The 13,292-nt window shown below is 34.0% G+C and overlaps 1 protein-coding gene across 2 annotated transcripts in view; it reads left to right on the top strand.

Moving 5' to 3' along the window:
- The first annotated feature begins 4,900 nt into the window (after positions 1-4,900).
- The window catches only part of HPGD (15-hydroxyprostaglandin dehydrogenase), a 222,648-nt gene continuing 214,256 nt past the window's right edge, over positions 4,901-13,292 (top strand). Inside the window, exons 1-3 of one of the 2 annotated variants that reach the window (XM_053703841.1) lie at positions 4,901-5,392; positions 9,590-9,713; positions 10,942-11,048. In XM_053703841.1, the coding sequence (XP_053559816.1) occupies positions 5,300-5,392; positions 9,590-9,713; positions 10,942-11,048 (324 nt within the window). In that variant the 5' untranslated portion in view covers positions 4,901-5,299. The remainder of the gene's footprint in view (positions 5,393-9,589; positions 9,714-10,941; positions 11,049-13,292) is intronic. The other variant, XM_053703840.1, reaches the window with a different exon arrangement.

Here is a 13,292-nt window from a genome sequence, read left to right as displayed (position 1 = left end):
TTGTGATAATAATGAAAAAAATGTTTAATTATTATTGTTATTATATAAAAAAGCTCTGAATTCTAAAACTCTAACTGTGTCATCTCATGTGAAACCTTTTAAATTTACTGATTACGTTGTTTCTCTATGCTAGGAATTTATCTCATATAAATAGTGCTCGAAAAAAATATATATTTAAAAAATGAAATTTCCTTTACTCTTGTCTAATCAAATATAAAAATAAAAACTAAAACTAAAACTACAATCTATGTGATAATGTTAAATACTATTGTTCTTTGGTTTTACTGAGGAATTGGTACTATGGCATCAAAATATTGTATACTTGGAATACAATATTACACAACGAATAAACTAATTCTTGGTATTTGGTTTTTTGTGTTATTATTTTTTTTTGGTTGCCATCTTAACTTGTTAGATATTAGATGTTTAAAGCTTTAAGATTATAACTTTCCATACCCCTACTGCATCAATTCCAATCCATGAATGATGCTATGAGGTACTGGTGGTACTCATTAGATTGTTATGTCAACTTTTAGTCTAAACTGTATTATGTACTTCTCTATTTGAATTACCTTAGTCTACAAAATACCTAAGGTCAGTAATTTTATTAATTCCTAAAGGGACCCCTGTAGACAAATGAAAAATCCAAAAAGCCTCTTTCCTATTTAGTACAGCTGTTCTATCTCCCCCTTTGGTACTTTTAATGGCTGTGTCAATGCCTTGAAACCCTAGTACTGTGCCTATATTGTTATCATTTATGGGCATTCCCATAGTATTAAAATGTGCTGCAAAGTGTTTCGCTATTGGTGTTTTGGGGGTCTTGTTTGATAGATATCAAATATTCACGGATTCAATCTTTTAGTAATCTTGTAGTCCTGCCTACATATTGTTTGTGGCATAAATTGCATGTAATTAAATAAACCACAAAATTAGAATGACACGTCATCCTGTGTCTGATATCAAAAGTTTTGCCTGTGACCGTGGACTTAAATGAATCACCTGAAATGACAAAATCACAGCTTTTACATGGTATTCTTTTACATTTGTAAAATCCATTTTGACTTTGTAACCATGTAGCTGTCTGCTTTCTAGAGAAATCCCTAGTTAGTTGATTTCCAATTGTTCTAGCTCTCTTGCTAACACATCTGATTCCTTGTTTCTTCATTACCTCTTGTAAAAGTATATCCTTTTCCAAAACTGGAATATATTACAGTATCTATGTGTGTCTATGTATATGTAATAAGATTGTATATGTATGGTCGTGTTAATTTCACGATTCAATAATACAAGAGAATGCGTAGAACAAAAAACATCTACGGCAATGTAGTGTGATCAGTGTATGACAGTACGGACGATCGTAGCATATAGCCTAAAATGAATAAACACTATGGGGCATATTTATCAAGCTCCGTATGGATGCCCTGAAGGCTCGCCGGAAACAGAAGTTATGAAGAAGTTATGAAGCAGCGGTCTAAAGACAGGCTGACAAAATATGAATAAGATCGGGTTGATTGACATCCCCTGCTAGCGGCCACGATTGACATCCCCTGCTAGCGGCCAGTTCGCGGATTGGCCGCGAACTGCAGGGGGCGGCATTGCACTAGCAGTTAACAAGAACTGCTGGTGCAATGATAAATGCAGACAGTGTATGCTGTTGGCATTTATTGATGTGCTGTGATGTGCAGCGGACATGATACGTTACTTTGTATCATGTCCGCTTGCACATTGGTACATAGGCCCCTATGTCTCATTCAGTTTGCTGAAATCTTCTTTCTGCTGAATGAATCTGTATCAGGGGTTAAGGGTCTCACATTGGTTTGAGCTCCCATGAAATCCACCTCCATATTCAGCCATTTCCCCTGGGAGGCCAAGATTAAACTGAGGAGAGAGGAGAGGTGGGAGGAGATTAAAGGGACAGTCAACTTAAAACGTTTTATTTTATTTTACTCATTCCCCCAGTTTTGAATTGCACAGAAAACATGGTTATAGTAAAGGGATATTAAACCCACATTTTTTTCTTTCAAGATTAAGGTAGAGAATACAATTTTAAGAAACTTTCTAATTTACTACTATTATCAATTTTTCTTTGTTCTCGTGGTATCTTTATTGGAAAAAAACAGTAATGTGAGCTTAGCAACCGGCTCATTTTTGGTTTAGAACCCAGGTTGTGCTTGCTGATTTGTGGCTAAATGTACCCACCAATCAGCAAGCACAACCAAGGTTCTGAACCAAAAATGGGCGGGCTGCTAATCTTACATTACAGTTTTTCCAATAAAGATACCAAGAGAATGAAGAAAAATGATAACAGAAGTTAATCAGAAAGTTGCTTTAAATTGCATTCTCTATCTGAATCATGAAAGTTTAATTTTGACTTTATTGTCCCTTTAATATACTTTTTACCTCTGTGATTACCTTGTATCTAATCCTCTTCTGACAGCCCCCTAATCACATTACATTTTATTTATTATCTATTGAATTACATTTAAGCCAGTTAGTGCTGTGTTGCACACAACCCACGGCTGTGAGTACAATGTTATGTATATGGCTCACATGAACTAGCACTACCCTGTTGTGAAAAGCTAATAAAAAAGCAAGTGATAAGAGGCTGTCTTTAGTGGCTTAGAAACAGGCAGACATTTAGAGGTTTAAAGGTTATACATTATTTAATATAACAATGTTGGTTGTGCAAAGCTGGGGGAATGTGTAGTAAAGGAATTATCTATCTTTTTAAACAGTAACAATTTTTGTGTTGACTGTCCCTTTAAAGCTCTTCTGTGGGCTCTCTGCCTCCTCCTAGAGGCAGAAAGTATATAACACATGTTATGGAATTCCTATGGACTCATCATCATACAAAAGGAATTCAGTTTACTTCTGTTCTCAAATTAGCTTTGTTGTCATGGTATTTTTTGTGAAAAAGAATACCTAGGTAGGTATTGTGCATGTATGCACTTGTCTGGATGACTATATTAAAGTATTTTTGTAATAATGCTTTTAAGCACTAGATGGCAGCAGTGTATGCACACTGTAACACAGTAAAAAAAGCATTCTTGCAAAACTACTGCCAAAAAGTGCTCCAGGACGAACACACTCCAGAGCCTACCTACCTGCTTTTCAACAAAAGACATTATGTGAATGATGTAAATTTCATAATAAAAGTAGTATTATTTTATTCTTATTTGTACACTATCTGATTAATAAAAGAAAATGTTTGTGTTGGGTTGGGGTTGCAGGATATCTTTGTGTGTGTTTGTGTGTTTATCAAAAATTGTATTGTGTGTGTGTATATCTGTGTGTGTATATGTGTGTGTATATATGTGTGTGTGTGTGTTTGTATATGTGTGTGTGTATATATGTGTGTGCATATGTGTGTGTATATGTGTGTGTATGTGTGTGTATATGTGTGTGTGTATTTGTGTGTATATATGTGTGTGTTTTTGTATATGTGTATGTGTATATATATATGTGTGTGGTGTGTGTGTATATGTATGTGTGTGTTTGTATATGTGTGTGTGTGTTTGTATATGTGTGTTTATATGTGTGTTTGTTTGTATATGTGTGTGTGTGTATAGGTGTGTTTGTATATGTGTGTGTGTGTGTGTATGTGTGTATATATGTGTATAGGTGTATATATATATATATATATATATATATATATATATACAGTACTGTATATATATATATATATATATATATATGTGTGTGTGTGTATAGGTGTGTTTGTATATGTGTGTGTGTGTGTGTGTATGTGTGTATATATGTGTATAGGTGTGTATATATATATATATATATATATATATATATGTGTGTGTGTGTGTGTGTGTGTGTTTGTATATGTGTGTGTGTGTGTGTGTTTGTATATGTGTTTGTGTGTGTGTGTATATATATGTGTGTGTTACACCTTACTGGAAACTTACTTTTAGTACAGTTTATAAATTGTGTTAATAATCATCATTAGTCTACCATAATGTAATTAAGCGAATTGGGGGTATTGGTGTGGTGTAAAATTTGTATGTTTCTAAAAATTCTTATTATAGAATATATTATTGAAAAGAGAATGTTATAGGTGTGTGTAGTGTATGTGTGTGTGAGGGGGTCTTTTATGACCTTTTTTTTTACATCTGTCCCTAATTGTCCTTAGCAGGAAAGATAAAGGGAAACTTAAGTTAAAACATGGTAGTCAACATTACTTAATAGAAACTCATCAAAATTTAGACAACCAACAATTTTCAGAGTTAAACTACAGGAACATAAATAAAGAAAGTGAATTGCAAGTTTTTTAAAAAAAAAAAAAAATACACATAATTATAAATTTTATATTACAAAATTATACTGTTTAATATCCCTTAATGAGACATACCATTAATGAATGTCTCTTTACTCAGGCAAATAAAAATATATTCTGGAGTAAAGACAGTGTGTTAAGTTAAAAATGTTTTAGCTTTTAGCAGACTGAGTAAACACAATAAAATGTGTGGCTGTTTCTAAGCATAACAATATATATAACTATATATAAAATGCTAAAACAAATTATTATTAGGTTAATTTGTCCCTCTAATCTATATTTTGGTTATTATTTAGAGAAATACTGTCACATACACATTGTTAGGATTTCTTCTTTGTCATTACTCTCCTCATTATAAAAGGACAGTAAAAACACCATAAAAAGTGGTGAAATACTTAGTAGCTTGCAAAGGAACATAAACTAGTGAAGGGAGTCAAACATAACATAGAAGCAGTGACTGACGTATGTGCTATAACAAATGCTGACAAGGTTTATAAAAAAAGGAAATAAACAGGAAGGAAAGGAGGGGAAGTAATTGAGAATTCAGGAACAGAAAGTGGGAGTATATGTTGATAAGAGATAAGAAAACAAGCTGAGAAGCTGAAAATTAAAAAAGTCTAAGGAAGATACGAATGTTAGTGAGTGAGTTCAGTTCAGAACAGTGTAAATACCTCACCCAAGTCTCCCTACACTTCTCTATATGAATAAGTTAAAGGGCAGGTAAGGTTGTCACACTAGCATCAGGTTGCCTAAAAGCAGCTTTTAGCTCCCAGCAGAATCTCCCGCCCACTCCTGGAGAGAGATTGAAGGAGAAGAAAACAGACAGATAACACTTCAGTCTCCAGAGAGGAGGGAGAATAAATTGATCAGTAAAGGAAGCTGGTCACATTCACAGCCAGGCAAGGAGGTGACACTGGAGCTCTACAACCTGCTGCAGGGAACCTGACTGTAGAAGCTGCACTGAGATATTAGATAACATTCAGCTGGAAGCATCTGGAGACACAGCATAGAACTACAATGTATGCAAACGGGAAAGTGGCTCTGGTAACCGGGGCAGCACAGGGGATAGGAAGAGCTATGGTGGAAGAACTTCTGCACAAGGGAGCTGCGGTGAGTCTTCAATATCCTTTAATAATATTGCTGGATATATAACTGGGAGCTTCAAATCCTTGCACAGTGCTATAATGACTATGTACAACAGTGTGTGTTGTATAATTAATCTAAGGCTAATATTGAGGGATCTAAGTATTAATGGAAATTTGAGATCTTTTGAAAGCTTATCCCAGACGACTGCCTAAGGCTACAGTACTAAGCTGTACATTTATTAAAGAGAAGTTGCCGGCTGATGCCTGCCTGACAGAGAATGCTGTGCACAATTGCCTTCCAGTCCTGTTTGGTAGACAAAAAGTTAAATACTTTTGAAGCAGATATTAACATAGACTGTGTTTTAACAATTTATTTTTTTCATCCGTTCTACATCTTCACTGTTAATAGCGATCTCACGCACTTTCACTATAGAATTAAATCAGCACTGGGACCCACAGACTGACTACTTATGTCATTAGGCAAACTAGGCAGCGACCTAGAGGTAGTTCCTGTGGGGTTAGGGTCTGGCTGGTAAAGCGATGTAACTTTATATAAAACACTTCTTGTGCTCTTATGTTCTACAAGTTTAGCTGCCAAGTAAAGTTAATCAGAGGATGAATTTATGGTTTTATATTTCTCATTCTGCCTGTGGTTTTATAGCTTTTTAAGAAGAAAAACACAAATGCACCCTAATAGGGAGACAATTCTTGGTAGTTTTGCTTGCAAGAACCAGAGATTGTATTCCTGACCAAAGAGTGTTGTTATATATGAAGGGTTTTATGTATTTATCTCTAATATAAAATTTTGAATAACACAGCTAAATACATGAATTCATTTATACTTCTATGCTGATATTTTTTCTTGAACCTCTAAATGATATTATATATTTATTGAAATGTGTATAAAGTATTTAACTCATATATGAATATACCTTAAAATTATATTTGTGCTTCATGTTCTCCTGTTTTTACAAACCGTGTTGAAGAAAATATAAATCTTTCTAAGTGGACTTTTTTTTTGTTAATTGCAATACAAGTTTTCTTTGTGCAAATAAATGATTACATAAAACTCTGTAATTAGATGAGATTCATACAATGTAACAGCTTATCACAAACAAGTCCAGCTTAACACAGACTTAAAATAAAATTAGTTGTGAATTATTTTCTGTAATATTTGAATTTGCTGCCTGTGCACTCTCCCTTGTAATGGTGATGTGGGTATGTATGAAGAAACTGCACAAACAGTGGTATTATTATATAGGGTGCCTTAAAGGGACATGAAACCCAACATTTTTCTTTCATGATTCTGAAAGAAAAAACAATTATAAAAAAGTTTCCAATTTACTTCTGTTATCAAATTTGCTTTGTTCTCATGTTATTCTTTGTTGAAGATATATCTAGATAGTTAGCATGCACGTGTATGGAACACTATGCAGAAAATAATTCTGCCATCTAGTGCTCTTGCTAATTTTTAACATTGTTGAAAAACTGCTGCCAAATAGTGCTGCAGGCATGTGCACACTCCCGAGCTTAACTTCCTGCTTTTCAACAAAGGATAAGAAGAAAATTTAATAATATAAGTAAATTGGAAAGTTGTTTAAAATTGCATGTTCTATCTTAATCACGAAAGAAAAAAAATTGAGTTCATGCCCCATTAAAGGGACAGTCTACACCAGAATTGTTATTGTTTTAAAAGATAGATAATCCCTTTATTACCCACTCCCCAGTTTTGCATAACCAACACAATTATAATAATACACTTTTAACCTCTGTGATTATCTTGTATCTAAGCCTCTGCAAACTGCCCCTTTATTTCAGTTCTTTTGACAGACTTGCAGTTTAGCCAATCAGTGCCTGCTGCCAGATAACTTCACGTGCACAAGCACAGTGTTATCTATATGAAATACATGAACTAACACCATCTAGTGGTGAAAAACTGTTAAAATGCATTCTGAAAAGATGTGGCCTTCAAGGTCTAAGAAATTAGCATATGAACCTCCTAGGTTAAGCTTTTAACTAAGAATACCAAGAGAACAAAGCAAAATTGGTGATAAAAGTAAATTGGAAAATTGTTTAAAATTACATGCCCTATCTGAATCATGAAAGTTTATTTTGGCCTAGACTGTCGCTTTAATGAACAAATGTATTATACAGTGAATATTACTTTTATATTTCAGTTTATTATGTTTCTGTTTAAACATCATAAATAACAGTCCCTATTTTGAGTCACACAAAGCAGAAGTAGTCTACGCACCACAGGAAACAGAAATCACATAACACTATGTTTTATAATAGATTTTGTTCTCTTTTTCTATTCCCAGCTGTTTCTCAGCTGTGTGTGCTTGAGATAAACAATCTATTTCATGTTTATTGTCTCCTGTTTACTTGTCCTTTTTATTTTCTTCCTCCCTCACAATCTCTTTTCTCTTTTTTTATTCCCTGGAAAAAAAGGCAATAGGGGTTTGCAGCATTTGACAAGGTCATCACATACGCTCCTCTGTCTGTTTGCCTCCTGAATCTGATATGCCGGAAGCTCCCCCACAGGAGATTGGTTTAGGGGAACGGAGCAATGTGCTGCACTCACTAGACCCATTTTATATGAGCCGGATATATTGTTTATTTACATCAGGGGCAGACAAACTTTTTGGGCACATTACATTATACTCATGCTTATGATAATACCCCAAAATACTATTAGATTATGATTATATTTCCAGTGACAGATTATATAGGACATGATCTACTATTAATTACTTCAACCTATACTACTCAAGTACTAATAGTCTGCTGCAAATACACATGCTTAAATATCTTAGGTGAACTGTGGAATTACTTTTTTCTATAACATATTACTGATATTTTCTGCTCAGTAATGCTGAGGGCCACACAGAACACTCTTGTAGGGCCAGGTGCTTTTTGTATGAAATGTTCATCTGTTTTCAGACATATATGGGTGTAGTTTTATTGAAGATAAAGTAAGCTAAATGGAAAATGTATCAAGCTGCATCGGATGGTGAAATTTAAAGGGACATTCCAGGCAAAATTGGAATCCACATGGATGAATTTGAGTTTTGAATAGAAGCATTTTTGTAATATACATGCATTAGCAAAATGCTTCTAATAAAAGCTATAGCTGTTTCAAAAGTATATTTAAGTATGCACCCTGCACCAGATGTAATTTTTTTCTATGTGCATTTAAATTTTACTTGGAATGTCCCTTTAAGATGCACAAAAGCCTTCTTGTGTAACCCTGCTTCCAGTTCTTGTGCAACTATTTACCCATAAACAAGGATTGATAGTCACCCCAAGATAGTTTGGGTGGATTTACGAGACAGAGATCATAAAAAGCATGAACTGCATCTTACATTTGTGGTTGCAGACTCCTGCTGCAAGCTTTCATAAGCTGCAAATGCTGCATTATACATTTCTAAGCATTGTCATAAATGTTAAGGTTTCAGGGGATGCTGTAAGTTAGGTCCGACACATTCAGCTGACCACATATGACACCTGTAAATGTTGACTCTCTATCTATCTATCATTTATCTATCTATCTATCTATCTATCTATCTATCTATCTATCTATCTATCTATCTATCTACATGTATCTATCTATCTATCTATCTATCTATCTATCTATCTATCTATCTACATGTATCTATCTATATCTATGTTTCTGTCTATCTTTATGAACTCCGTACACCACCACTCACAGACCATTCGTGTCTTTGAATCTGTGCATATAGAGGGTAAAAAGTGTTGGGCAAACAGTTGACAATGCTATTTCACAAATGTGCGTTGTCTGCTTATGAAAATTACAATTAGCAGCAGCAATTACACATCCCCGCCAATCACCCTCTGTGTTTAGCTAAGGAGCGGTTGCACTTGCAGCATGCAAGGGGGACTATACCAATATAACTCATGTGATTGTCTGTTTCATGCTTGGCACCAGCAGTTCCCTGTGCTCCCAATCATAACTTTGTCTATGTGTTTAACCCCCTTGTCATAGTTAGACAAATACGTGTTTGAATGCTTGAAAACTACTTTGATGTAAAGATGAATATTTTGTGAATATCCCCAATGTAGTTTACATAATTCATTTTCTGATTAGTTTAATGCTTCAGATTTTTATATCCTATATAAACATAGCAGAACTAATATTGCAACATCAATATCTATAATCTTTATTCATTATCATTTTCTTTTTTTTATTTAAAATATACAGTTGGCTCTGGTGGACCTGAACAGAATAGCTGGGGAACAGTGCAAAGCGTCACTAGATGAGCAGTTTGGAAGCCACAGGACCCTGTTTATACAGTGTGATGTCACCGATGAAGAGCAGCTGAAAGGTACAAAGGGTGGGGAAGTGACAAGGCGCAGTACTGTACCAAAGTCACTTTTCTTTAATAAAACATCTGTAAATCCAATGTGTAACAAGGAGGACTAAGCAGAACCAACTGAAATAACTAAAGTATGAATACAATACACAACAATAGTTAGTTTAACAGGAGTAGTTTATTAGATTTTTGTAGCCAGTAGATAATTCCTTTTCAAGCAGCTTACAAATTGTACAGAGGTGAGAGTATTCTGAACTGATGCTCTATATACTGTGAGAAGTTGTTAACGCACGAGCTGGAGCGATAAATAGCACTCCAATCGTAATCTAGCCCTTTATGGGAATTATATTTTGTCTTTTAACACTAAACAACAAATATAAAGCCAATCACAGTTTTAGGGGATTTTTTTTTTTTAGATAGGTCGGAATGTGCATTCTGTTGATTCGGCCACAAACGAATGGGGAATATGGTGACCACCAGCGGCATTCGGCTCTTTTTCTAAGACTGATTTCTTCTTGCTATAGTACAAAACACTAATATCTTGATTTGCACATATTTCAGTGTGCTACACTTTCAGAAGAAGAAATCTGGCGGCCACCATATTCCCAATTTGTTTGCGGCTGAATCAACTAAATGCACATCCCTAATAGACAGAATTTACAGTAGACATTGCTATTATTGTCACACTTAAATTAAAACTAATTATCCTACTTCCAAGACTTATAGGGACAGTCTACTCCAGACTTTTTATTGCTTTTTTTTATTGTTTAAAAAGATAGATAATCCCTTTATTTCCTGTTCCCCAGTTTTGCATAACCAACGTTTTACTCTGTGATTATCTTGTATCTAAGCCTCTGCAGACTGCCTCCTTATTTCAGTTCTTTTGACAGACTTGCATTTTAGCCAATCAATGCTGACTCAATAATAACTCCACAGGAGTGAGAACAATGTTATCTATAGTGCACATGTGAACTAGCACTGTCTAGCTGTGAAAAACTGTCAAAATGCACTGAGAGAAGAGGCAGGGCTTAGAAATTAGCATATGAGCCTACTTAGGTTTAGCTTTCAACAAAGAATACCAAGAGAACAAAGCAGATTTGATGACAAAAGTAAACTGGAAAAATGTTTAAAATTGCATGCCCTATCTGAATCATAAAAGTTTAATTTTGTCTGGACTGTCTCTTTAAATTTTTATGTTTTGAAATGAAAGTTTTAATTCCATAACTGTTTTCTTTCCTAGATGCTTTTCGAAAAACCGTTGAACATTTTGGGAGATTGGATATTTTGGTCAATAATGCTGGAGTGAATAATGAAAAAGACTGGGAAAAGACAATTGAAGTTAACTTAGTAAGTGTTTGTAAATATAAATATTAATAGCAACTAAAGAAAAGAAAAAAACATATCTAGTAAACTTCTGCAGGGTTAATATTTAATGAAATGTAACTGCTAGTCTGCTATATATGGACTAAACTAAACATGTTAACAAATAGATTTTGCAGGTCAGACATTTTAACCGTTCCTTTATTCACACTAAGGTAAATTAGATTGTGGAGGAATATTTTATTGTTATTCTGTTACAGCTGTTATTCTATTACTTCTTATTCACTATCTTACTTCTGGTCTATTCTGTTTTATTTCTCTAAAGCTAAAAGGGACATACAAGTGGAAAAAGAGAATTCTCTAACGTGTTATTGGTGCACAATTGTTTGCTTAGAATTATGTGGTTAGCCCTTGCAGAGCGACAATGCACTACTGGTACCTAAATGAACACATCTGGTGAGCGAATGACAAGAGACATATATATGTAGCCACTAATCACCAGAAAGCTCCCAGTGGTGTATTGCTGCTCCTGAACCACCTAGATATGATTTTCATCAAAGGATGCCAAGAGAACATTGTAAATTTTCATAATAGATGTAATTTGAAAAGTCTCCTACATTTTGTGCTCTAGCTGAATCATGGAGGCTTAATTTGGACTTTCACCTCCCTTTAATTCATAAAACTACTGGGTTTATTTTTACTTAAATTGACATTCAACATTTGTATTGTTTAAAAATATAGATAATCCCTTTATTAACCATTCCCTAGTTTTGCATAACCAACACAGTTATATTAATTTACTTTTAATCTCTGTGATTACCTTGTATCTAAGCCTCTTTTGACAGCCCTCTGATCACATGACTATTTATTTATTATCCAATTAGTGCAGTGTCATCCACAACCCACGAGAGAGCACAATGTTATCTATATGACCCACGTGGATTATTTTTCTCTTGTTGTGAAAAGCTAATAAAAAAGCATGTGATTAAGAGGCTGTCTGTTGTGGCTTAGAAACAGGCAGACATTTAGAAGTTTAAGTGTTATAAAGTATTTTAATATTACAATGTTATTTGTGCAAAGCTGGGGAATTTGTAGTAAAGGTGTTGTCTATCTTTTTAAGCCATAACAATTTTGGTGTTGACTGTCCCTTTAAATTTCTGATGATCCTTTAAATTGTGCTATCCTAGCTCTTGAATATGCCCTATTATAAATCAAATCCAGGATTCAAGTTCAGAGAACTGTATTATTAAAATCTTTAAACTCTGTGAGACGTGGCTTGCTATACCAGTGTACTCTATCCTTGTATACCAAGATGCTCTGTCTTTATCTAGATATAACTGAGTCACTAACAGAGCCAACTAACTGCATAACTAACTAGCTGTTTTGCTGAAGGAGGAATCAGAACAACTGACACATAGCAAAAAAACACAGTTAATCATCAGAAAAATGACTCACAAAACATGTTGTGTTTTTACCTTGTAAGCTGCCCCTGATATTTCTATGCTGCCAAGTTCTGTCTATAGTAAGTTCAAAAAGTAAGATTATTTATGCAAATAATGAAATCTTTTTTAAAAAAAACATGTTTCTAATTGTTCAGAATTATTTTGAACACGTATGCAATGCAAAAATGTGTTTTCAAAAGGATTATATTTATATTTAAAAACAAATGCCACATACTTTTCAATAGATCCTACTAAAAAACTAATCCTATTTGACAAATTATAAATGCACCTGGTGTGTTATCTTTTAAACTTTGCACTATGTACACAATTCTATCTATCAACTTCAATATATTTATTGTAGAATCTTATGTGAGCCCAGCTACCGTAAAAATGCCCATCCCTAAAAAAGAAAAGAAATGAACTGCATTCCTGTTTAATGGGGAATCTGTCTTTTTTCCTTATCCAATCAGAATTAAATCATATTTATAGAATACACCTTATGTTTTTGTAACATAAAATAGCTTGTCAAAATGAACAAAACGCACGATTCAACCATTATTTACAAAAAATAGTTTTAGCTATATAATACTTAATTTTTAGTCTTTCATTTTGTTTCTTCTCTTGTTTGACAGTTCGGAACACTTTACACAGATGCAGGGTGCATCCTAAATGCTTGGGGTAGCTTGCATTAAAGGAACACTACATACCTTGTAAATACAACATTGTTTTCTGCAGTCTTAAAATAGTCTACGTAGAGTCTAAACCTTATTAAAGTGATGGTAAACTTTAAATAATCAAATGCCATAAATGTAATCTTTGCCATTAAAAA

This window comes from Bombina bombina, chromosome 2 (genome assembly GCF_027579735.1).
Source record: "Bombina bombina isolate aBomBom1 chromosome 2, aBomBom1.pri, whole genome shotgun sequence".
NCBI classification, from domain to species: domain Eukaryota; kingdom Metazoa; phylum Chordata; class Amphibia; order Anura; family Bombinatoridae; genus Bombina; species Bombina bombina.
Note: the sequence above shows the minus strand (reverse complement) of the source record. Positions and strands in the feature narration are given on the sequence as shown.